The sequence below is a fragment of the Gambusia affinis genome, linkage group LG02, assembly GCF_019740435.1.
Source record: "Gambusia affinis linkage group LG02, SWU_Gaff_1.0, whole genome shotgun sequence".
Lineage (NCBI taxonomy): Eukaryota > Metazoa > Chordata > Actinopteri > Cyprinodontiformes > Poeciliidae > Gambusia > Gambusia affinis.
Genome location: NC_057869.1, coordinates 28,170,402 through 28,181,743, shown reverse-complemented (window position 1 = coordinate 28,181,743; position 11,342 = coordinate 28,170,402). Strand labels below are relative to the sequence as shown.

The 11,342-nt window shown below is 38.3% G+C and overlaps 1 protein-coding gene across 3 annotated transcripts in view; it reads left to right on the top strand.

Moving 5' to 3' along the window:
- The window catches only part of cep89 (centrosomal protein 89), a 42,370-nt gene extending 32,738 nt beyond the window's left edge, over positions 1-9,632 (top strand). For all 3 annotated transcript variants that reach the window (XM_044095685.1, XM_044095692.1, XM_044095675.1), the window contains exons 17-18: positions 8-156; positions 8,785-9,632. In XM_044095685.1, coding sequence (XP_043951620.1) covers positions 8-156; positions 8,785-8,986 — 351 coding nt within the window. In that variant the 3' untranslated portion in view covers positions 8,987-9,632. The remainder of the gene's footprint in view (positions 1-7; positions 157-8,784) is intronic.
- The last annotated feature ends 1,710 nt before the right edge of the window (positions 9,633-11,342 follow it).

Here is an 11,342-nt window from a genome sequence, read left to right as displayed (position 1 = left end):
TGCGCAGGTGTACCGGAGGCAGGCGTCAACCAGGCTGGCAGCGTTGGAGGAGGCTGCGGAGGGGAAGACGGCTTCTTACAAGAGGGAGATCCTTCACCTGCAGAAGCTGCTGAGAGAAAGACAGGAGGCTGAGGAAAAACTGCTGCAGTCCAAACGGTAGGGGGGGGGCGAGGAGAGGAGAGGAGAGAGAAAGACAGAGAGGAAGAGAGGAGGACGGGGAGGATAGTGAGATAACGTATGAATGAGAGGAGGGGTCGCGATGAGATGAAAGACAACTGTGTGTGTAGAAGGAAAAGAAAAAAGTGTAAGAAAACAACATTGACTACGTTTTACACTCTAATAGTCTGATTTAGCTCTTTAAAGCTGCATTATGCAACTTTTGTAAAGAATATGCTTTTTACATATGTGTTAAAAGTTGTGACAATTTACTGAGACACATTATCTGCGAAAAGATCGATCTCCTCCACCTGCTCCCCGAGCTACTGTCTGAAGAGATGAACCGCTCCCAATCAAAAATGACCAGGCAGAGCCAGGAGGAGGGTCTTAGCGCTGTCAATCATCCTCATGCACTCGCTGCTAAATGTGAAAACCGCTTATCTGCCGTAGGTGACAGTTTACAAGATAAATAAGCTTGTTTTAAGTCAATAATTAAAATAAAAAATTAATTTAAAAAGTACGAGTTCCACTGACAGACTTTTTCACATGTAAAAAATCTTCTTTTTCTGTTTTAAGTGGAAAAAAAAATCTGCAGTATTATTTACTTGAAACAAGCATATTTCTCTTGCTGAATTTTTATGTTTCTTTTGTCTTCTTTCAAGCGTACTAAAATATTTACACTAGAAACTAGACAAGACTTCATGAATGAAGTCTTGTCATTTTATTTTAAGATATAAAAAGCAGCAGCAGCAACATAATTATTATACGCAATTCAATGGAGAGACGTTGGAGATAAAACGACCCACAGGAGGAGGAGGAAGGATCACTCTCACCACGCTGGCGGCTTTTTTTTTTCTTTTTCTCGCAACTGTCTTTCAAAAATCATCTCCAGAAAGGAGAGCGAAACCCCAGAGACGTCCCTGTCGCATGTTGAATCCTGCTTTCAGGTTCACTGCAGTTGCCAGACCGAGATGCAAGGCAGCGTGTCAGGAAGTTTCTGAACAGCATCATGATAAAAAGCTGTGAAGATGCTGCGGCTTTATTATGGGATGCCACCAGGGACATTAGCACCCCATAAGTTCTGACATGCTTCAGTCTGCCGAGGGAAGTGCAGTGGAAAGTCCAGGAGAGATTCTCGGGCGTATTCGCAACCATATATGGACGGATTTATATATATAAAAAAAAAGAGAATCAGACATGACCGCAAAGCAAGTCTTTCATATCATTTGTTTTTTTTATATCTGTACCAGTCAAGAGACATCACAAAATGTGAAATGTCAAAAGTAATAATATAATCATTCTTCAGCTTTGCATTGTTTTTGCGTTTTGATCTTGACTCTGAAGGATAAACTTAATTAATCACGCAGCCCTGATGGCTGGATGGATGGATGTGGTAAGACATCCTAGCTCAGATCTTAATATAACCACTGTATTCACTGATGGGATTTGGCTTCATCTGGATTACACATTGTCTTTTCTCCAGATATAACTTTCTCAGCACTTTGGAGTGACTTGTGGCCAATAAAAGGAGCAGTAATGTTTGTTTGTTTTTTTTGTGGCGAGCATTAGCTTTAATCTTGCTATTTTACAGCCTCAAATAAAGAACAGATTTATTTAAATAAATAAATATAAATCTGAAATACTACCATATTGAATGGAAGGGTTTGAAAAAGAGATTGTTTCCTGTTTTTTTGTTTTTTTATATAAATATAGCACCCTTCTAATAATCGGATTGCTCCAGAACAACCCCCCACCAAAAAAAAACCTCTCAACAATTCCCCTCTCTGTTTCTCCCAGTGTGGGTCGGTCTGTTTTTAGATCCGTCTCCGGGCCTGATGCCCGCTGCTATCAAATGAAAGCAAGCTAATCAAATTGTCTGAAGAGTCGGCCCTGCTCTGCCTGGAGGGCATCTTAATGACGAATCACACACATTATCAGACACATCTCTAACCAGGACGGCTTTACCCGATCTCAGGAAGGTCGTCCCTTCTTTTAATTCAGCCTCGCTTGCTTTGTAATTTATGTAGTAAAGTGTTACTATCTGTGGTACTCATCGGGTGGAAAAGGCAGCTGTGTTTTAGTAAATACACAGGACGAGATGCTATCAGCTGTGATTCAGCCTCTCTTATCACTGGCTGCCAGTCAGTTTGGTAATCGATTTGTAAGATTGCTCTGATCACCCATGTGCTCTGCATGGTTCGTTTCTGAGACACATGGCTGAACAGTCGACCCTTTCAGAAAAATCGGACTAATAGGGGGATAAATAATATGAATTCAGATTTTTGTTTTGTATGAGAGGCTGAAGACATCTTTAAGGATGTCTTGTGATGCAATAAACCAAGATGTACATTAGAGACAGATGTTTCTTTCTTTCCACATCAAGTTGCTTCCCATCCAGTCCGCCAGTTTTTTTCTTCTCAGATTTACATATCAAGATAAAATAAAAAGTCAATGGCTCTCGCATACCTTATTAATCCTTCAGATTAATGACTACCATTGAAATTTGTTATTATACATTTGATGAGAACTTAGCTAAAATGAAGGAGCAGTGTGAAAAAAAATGTGAAACACCATTTTGGATTGATTCAATTTTATTCCAGGGACAGTATTATGTAAATCAACTTTTTTTTTTGTAGCAGTAGATGTACTAACTCGCTTATAACTTTTACAAACCAGTAAACCAAGCAGGTTAACTAGTTAAGAAGATTTTGCTCAGTATTTTTCCCGTCCCGTTTCCTTTTCGCTGTTTTTCTACATATGTTGTGAACTTTTCAGAGGTGTGCCCCTAAACCTGCTCGCTGTAGTTAAATCCTTATAACCACCGACTCATCGGAAATGAGTGAGAACAGATTCTAACTTAGATTTTCCTCCCTACCTCTGAGTTTTTGCTGAGTTTTTGACATGTTTCTAATCAGAAGCCCCTCATTAAACTGAGCTCAAGGCTTTGCAGCTGAAAATCCCTTTAATGACATTGAGTGATACCAACTGTCTCATAATATATCTTATTAGGAGAAATTTTCCATCTTTGGCTCATTCGTGCGATCAGAGCAGAGTTGAACCTTGCCTCAGAAAACGGTCAGCCTAATTAGACTTTTTCTGGTAGCCATCCCCTGACGCCCAGTCAAGCCTTGCCAAGTCATTGGAACACACACCGGGGCCAAAATGTTACAGAAAAGTCCTGTTTGTAGGTAGGGTTTTTATAAAATACCCCTGATTGTTTTTGTTGTTTTTCCTTTTTGAGAAAATACCTTAGCTTTGTTCTCGGGAAGAGGAGCAAAACGTTTCACCCTCTCCCTTCAGAATAATCTTTCTGCGAGTCAGTCTCCGTTCCCTCTCATCCTCTGCTTTATATTCCGCCCCTGGTGCAGCCGCAGAGATGCTGATCGGTTGTGATTGCTGCCTGCCAGCTGAGTTCTGCGTAGCCTCTGGGGAAGCACCACTGCCCGAGACTTCATGGAGCTCTGGGGGTGGCAATTGAGCTTTCAGATCTTCATTTTCCCTCCTCTAAATATAGTCTGCTCCTCCCACTGCTACCTAGCCACTCAACACAAAAAGACTTGCTTCATATAAACAAAAAGCAACCTCCAAGTCAACGACCAGAGCTGGTAATTTGCTGATAAATTCCACCATTTTCATTTAATTTACTTTCAGCAGCCAACAAGCTGAGATCCTGATTATATTAGCCATTGTTAGTAAGTTTAGAATCTGATTAAAATGCATCAGGGTTTGGCAGGACTGAAGTCAGTGGATGGTTTGTATTGATTAGGAACTTCTTTAGTTCTTTAGTTCCTAATCCTTTAGTAAATCCAAGTAAATTACTACTTAAATGATGTATTGTGGCAAATAATTAGCTTTCACTTATTAAAGGGGCAGTGTTATGTATTTTCTATGTTACTTTCAGTTGTTTAAAAAAATGCTATATTTATCAAATGTAACTTACAAGAAATTTTACTTTGTGATTTGACGTCTGGAAATTGGGCCTCTGTCGCTTTAAAAACTCCTGCTCTTTCTGAAACTCCTCCTTCAGGAAGTCATCACCGCATCGCTCCTCTATCAACCCTTTAATAGCGGTTTTACAAAGCGTTGCCCTCAGAAGAAGCTTGCGTAATGAGCTCAGCAGATGTGCAGTTCTACCAGGTGTCTGCTAATTGCTGCTGGCTAGTCTGAAGGAGCTGAGTGGAGAAGTTGTGGCAGACGCTCTGAAGCCTGGAAACTGCAGCTCAGAGGAGAGGCTGCGTCTGAGAGGTAGAGCCAGGTCCATCCAGGCGTTTTGCACAGCTGAATGGTTGCTATGGGAGATTAAAGGGTTTCTCAAACATTCATGAGAGCATCAAGGCAACACTCCAGGAATGTTTTTGAAGAAGGAATAACAGTATAACATGATGTAAAACTCAAAAATGTTGCTTTTACATAATACTGCCCCTTTAAAATATTGATTTTTAAGATAATATTAACAGTATTACTGTCAATTCTGTTAAAGCGTATGGTTGAAACAGCCCTTCCTTCTGCTGTTGAGCACCTCAAAGTGCTGACAGTCATTTATGTTAATGTGTAGCGCTGGCCTCGTGCTCAAATTTCATAAAACTCAAGTACACAAATGATCATGCTGCAGAAGTTTTCTATTCCTTCAGGCTCCCTCATTTGATCAGAACCTACCTCGTCCGTCAGAACCCCTTCTCTCTCAAATCATTCTGCGTTCTCTACGAACCTGAGGCAGTTGTCAAGGACTATATTTCGCCTGCCCTCGCAATAACCTGCTGGTTAGAGAGACATGAAAAGGACGGCTGAATCAGAAGGAAATGGGTGGCGATTTTTGTAGCAGCCATTGTAAAAGATCCCCTTTTGTTATTTTACGGTCGTAGCACCCTGTGGCGTTTGTAGCTTTAAGCCCATAGTGAGTGAGAACCTGAATTGACATACAGAGATAGTGCTTTGCTAACAGCAGCCTTCAGCGCATACAAATAATTTCTAATCATGTTTTACCCCTGAACCCAGCACTGAGATGTTTCTTCTGCATCTTAACTTTATTATTCTTGTAATACTCATCAAAAACAGAGTGGATCCAGCGGTTGAAGGCTAGTTCAAACACTCAACACTCTATCCTGCATTAATAAAGTATTTTCCCTGTTATTCAAAAGCAACAAGGCCTCATCAAATGTAGAAATACATTAAAATATGCATTCTGTCCTGATGATGAGGCTCCTTTATCATAGTTAAAGTTCCTTATGAAAATTACCCATAAGCATGTGTTATATATACTTTACATTAAACCCACATTTCTGGTATAAAATGTTTGTATTTTTTATTGGTCTGAAGTAATATTCTAATCTTAAATGTCTTTTTTGCGTTAGCTGTAAGTGGAAAATGATCCTAATTTGCAAAATAAAGACTTGGAAAATATGAGTCTGGATGTCATTAACCTATTTTGAGATTGAGGATTGAATGGCTGAAATGGATTAACTTTTCTGTAATATTCTGATTGATTGAATCGACCATATGGAATGGCTGCAGTGCAGATATCTAAAGATGCAATAGTACTTAGTGGTACATAAGCCACACAGTGACTGCCGAATGTTTTAATATCCTTTTTTTTGTGACGGATCAACCAAAAAATGTATAATCATTGTTAAGTGGAAGGAGTAGGATACTACTTTCAAGTGTGCAATTTTTAAATAAAGAATCTGCTTTCCAAAGATTCTTTATCTGAACATGTACAATAATGTACCTTTCCCCTATGTTGTGTTCAGAGTGTTCATGTTGTTCCACTTTTTACAACAATGCATTTCTTTATGTTGAGCTATTTCACAAAATACCAACGAAATACATTTAAGTTTGTTGTTATAACATGGCAGGATGTGAAAACCTTCAAAGGTCTTTCTCTTTTTTTTTAGTAGAACCCTTTTGCAAGGCACCATGTATATTTAATGCAGCAAAATACATTTTAGTGGGTCTGTGGTCACTGCAATCAAGCCAGTCTTCAGTAAGAGTTTCTCTCCATCACAGGCGCATTAATCTTTTTTCCTGTAAGCTGAAGCAGCAGTGAATGCGGTTGCCATTGGTAACTGTTTGGATTGGATGTAATTAGAGGAGAATATGTGGTGGTTGTCACTCTGAGACGACAAGGGACAAAGTTTTCTTTTCTTTTTTTTTTGTTCGCATTTAAACACATCGATAATAGAAAGAACAGTTTGATCTGTTTTTTCTTCACAGTCTAGTCGTTGTTCTCCAGATGGACTAGCAGTCGCTCTAAAGCTCAATGAATGACACTGAAGGAAACAAGTCCTTGACACCAAGCATCAATTGAGAGTTCTGATTTTTTTTACACATATATGTTCAGGTTTTCACATGGGCTTCTCAAGTTCTGTAACCTTTTTGGCTATGATCCAGTCATTTGAAACGTGAAAAAGAATAAAATAATTATTTTACACCACCTCTTTTGTTGCCATCTCTGATGGCCTCTAGTCCACAATGCCTGACACAGGTGATTTACATAAACATGTCTTAATAAATGTAAATCTTGAACCACTGAACCACTATGATGGCTCAGTCCTAATCCATGTTCCATGTTGGATTATGTTGCTCGACAATTACAAAATAACAACCAAAATTGCCACTAATTATGTTTTAATTTACTTTATTTTATTTGCTGAGGGCCAACATTGTGCATTAATGAACATTTTGAACAACACAAATGTAAATGCACCAATTTACAACCAACGCTGATTTCCATTGTCTGTGTCCCTAACAGATGGTGCAGGCTAAATTATAGAAAATCATAGTAGTAAAAAAAAAAGGACAAACCAACAAGGGAAGAATGCATCAAGATTAATTTACAATGCCACTAAATATGCCATAAAAATATATATGGTTCATATATGTTTGATTACCTCATGTGGCAAAAGCGTTAATGTTCTCCTCAACACTGCCTTCCAGATAATAATTTACGTTGCGATTAAAAAGTATTTGACCTCTTACAGATTTCTTCAACAACAGTCCAGGACTTCCCAAAAATAAAAATCAAGAACAATTTTTAGCACTGCCGTCTGAAACTAGTAATAGTGTCATTATCTAGAGTAAAATACGTCCTGTACCAACACAAACTGAAAGGCCACTCAGCGAGGAGGAAGCCATTGCTCTAAAAGAAATGTAAGAAATCCAGATTGCAGTTTGCAAATGCCCACATGGACACAAACCTTTGTTTTTGGAGAGATCTCCTGTGGTCTGATGATACTAAAGTGGAAGTGTTTGGCCATAATGACTATTGTTACTTATGGAGGAAAAACCGTGATCCTTGTTCCATTCTAACTGTGAGGTACGATGCTACAGGAAGAACTGGTACACTTTATGAAATAAAATACAAAGAACATTGAAGAAACATCTAAAGACATAAGTCAGGAAGTCAAAGCTTGGGTGCAGATTGGTTTTCCAAATGGACAATGACCGTCAACGTACAGCCAAAGTAGTTACAAAGTGACTTAAAAACATCACAATAATGCACCTTTCCCCTAACTCCCATTTACACTGTTGGGATCAATGTCAACGTTTAGGTTTGGCCATCACAAAGCCCTGATCGCAACCAGTTTTGAATTGTGGGTAGATCTGAAAAAGTCTCGGTTCCACCAGTTCTATCAAGAGGAATGGACCAGAAATCCAGCAAACTACTCTGAGAAACTAGGGGAAGAAAACCAAAGTCATTCAGTTCAAAGACAATGCTATCAAATGCTGAGGAAATGTATGTAAACTTTTGATTTTGAAGACATTGATAATAAATCTCTTAAGAAATGATCTTCCTGGCAACTGTGACATTTAGAAAATAGAAATAATGTTGGTAATTAGAAACATAAATGCTTTTTCACAGCTTATGTTGAAACAAACAATCTGAAGCAGAGTAATTTCAACTTAGAATGACTTTATAAATGTTTTGGAGAGATCAGGACCTCCTTCTCACTGACAGGCAGTGGCCTTAGAAGCCATCCATAGTGGTGGAAGTACAAAATCTCTCCAATGAAAAGCAGGTCAAACTTCCTCCACAGTGATGTAAAAAACTGCTTAATCGTAATTGTCAATAGTTTTGTCAGACAGTTTTGGATATCGGATGGCTTTTATCCACGTTCTCTGTCTGATATTAACATTTGTTTGATGGTTTGCAACATTTTAGAGAGACAAAAAAGGAAAAAGAATCTGTAAGAGTGTAGATACTGTTTCGGCACTTTGGTACCGTTTAGAAAACCAAGCAGCACTGTCTTCTTACAGCCATAAACCCTCTCACTATTTAAACTGCTGAAACCAATATGCCGCCAATTTCGGTAGGAATACCTGGCTTTCCGCTACAGTGTCACAATTGCCTTGACAGTTACGCCAGTCTCACTGTGGAAATCAGCAGACACCCTCCGGCTCGCTCAAAGGCCAATAAGCAACAGCCGAAGAAATCTTCAAATCTATTTCAAGACAATTTCGCACATCCACTGCATGCTACGCTCCCTCCAGACCCCCTGCAGAGACTCTCCAGCAGCTCCCCGAGTGAAAGCCACAGCAGATTACTCTGTGAGTGAAGCAAAGTGACTGATGGTAGCTGATTTCCTTGCTTTTTTTTTTTTTTTTTTTTTTTTTCACAATTTTTCCTTTTAGGGACGTAGAGGAGGAGTTGGAGGTGGTGTGGCAGGCAGCAACACGGGAGAACCAGCAGATGAGGGAGACGCTGTTGGACACGAAGCTGAGCGGGGAGCTGTCGGCCTGGGCGCTTTCCCCTGACTTCCCTGCTCAGACTTCAGAGGAGGCCATCAAATCCTCCCTGCTCCAGCAGAACCACGGGCTGGATTTCTATTGCTGAAGACCCAGAGACTAAAGCTGGCGCCGTCTGAACATCAGAGGATGGTACTGGTATCTGGGTCACGCTTTCTTTAGCTTTTTTTTTTCCATTTTTTTGTAAAACGAAAGAGCAAACCATCAATTAAACTAGGAAGAAATTTATCCTGAAGGCAATCCGTTGGCCTGGGAACGCACTTTATTGCACTTTTTATTTTGACACTTGACCTAGTATTTTACTTGATTTTAACATATTTGTTTGTTTTTTTCTTTCATAAAATGTGCCAAGCACAACTGAGAGAGTGAGCTGAAGAGTAAAATGGGAAGGTAAAACTTGACTGAAATGTCCTGAAGTCAAAAGGCAGTGGTGCCATCTACTGGACACGACGTGGCAATGACTCTGTTACTCTGACTGAGCAGGACAGTGACCAGGCTGTGTGGGTGTAAATAAATACACCCACCATCTGTACACTGAATGAACAGAAATAAGAGCAATAATGTTAAACTCATTGAAATTTAAATTTACTTGAAGAAGATTAACAATGTATATGTCAAGTGAGTTTAAGAAGATATTTTAGATATATTTAAGAATGTTTATATATTTGTACGTCCTAGACCTGTAATTTTAAGCCCGACTTTTATGATTGTAAATAATAAACCAACAATTCACATCTGGGAGCCTAATTTTTATTTATTTATTTTTGTTTGTTTGTTTGTTTGTTTGTTTGAAAGCCCAAGGCAGTATGACCATCTAATATTTTACTCTAACTAGGAGTTGGACTAAAACACAGATGGTCACAACTTCTGATAGATGTTATCAGAAAATATAACATAAAACAAAATTATGTATTCATACTTAAATATAGTCCATGCAACATTATGCTGTGAAGTAGTGAGAAGGAAGACTAAACTATGGTATATATATATATATACACACACACAAATAATTGAGCCTCTGTCCCTTTAAAAACTCCCGCTCTTCCTGAAACCGTCATGAAGTCATCATGACATAGCTCCTCTCTTTATCACTTCCAGTAACCATGAAGAACCTCAAAGAGCTAAATGTGTTAGGTTTAGGTTGCATTAGTGTGTGAGTTGTTATTCTAATCAATGAATGTCTGAGATGACAATTTGATTTTTATACCAAAGCCTTTCATTGTACTAAATATCTGTTGTGCTCTACTGATTTTTAGAAAAAGAGCTCCGTTTCTAAGACCAAGCAGTCTTTAAAAACTGTTGATTCTGCAAAAATCTTAACTCTTTTAGCATGTAGTACCAAGTTAAAACCAGCAGGTGGAGCGCTTCTAAAATCGAAGTCCATGACTCTCCTGTTAAAAAAAAGTCCGAGCTATTACGTAAACATGTTTTATAGCCTACAAACTATCTAATCTGTGTTCGTAACAGTAAATAATATTAATAATGTATTATTATAAACACCTATGGGTGTTTTTTTTAACCTGAAACATTATAAAACCGAAAGGGTTAATAACAGAGCGAAAACATGAAGGATTTAGTTCAACAATTTAAATTTAATGTACAAACAAAGACTCAACCAACTCTCCCCAAGTAATCACAACAAGTTTCCAGATTTGACGGTTCTTACTGCAGGTAGGTGATGCTGAACACAGTTGAAATGAAATGATGTCAATGATCTGCAACAAAGATAAATGATTTATCAAAAAGAATAGTCACTGAGGACACTTTATTCTAGTTATGAATATTATGTGTATCTATGTTTTTTTACTACACAGTCTCAGTTGGATTTAGTTTTCTATGAAAGGAACATCAGTTATTAACATTTTAATGCCATTCAAAAGTAATTATGTAGAGCAGTACAATGGGAAGCTTACATTTTTCAAATCAGAAAACACTAACATTTGCTAAAAGTGTTAGTAGTTACGTTTTACCAATAGTTGTCTTTTTTTTTAGAAAAAGAAAGATGCATTATTTATGATTTCAAAAACTGTCACCAGAAACATTTTCCTGCAGATATTCCTGAAACCCCACAAACAAGTTGCCACATGAACTGAAGTCACTCAAATCTGACTCAGTGAACAACAAGAAAATGATCTGGAACACATGAGAGAACAGACACTACCACAGATATTTGGATTATTAATCTATGTATTTGTGGATATTGCAGACCACATGCAGAGACACACAGATGGATAAGTTTTGTTTCTGCAGTTTGCCGCTCACTGAAAGAACAGCTAACAAGAACACCTTCTGCTACTTAAACAAGAGACAGTTCCCTTCACATTACGGTGTGTGGTACTTTATTTCTTCACTTTATCAGGATATCCACACTCTTCTTTTTTATTATCATGTAATCAGTATAATCCTTTTTTTCATGTCTCCTGTCCTTGGTTATGAAAATATGT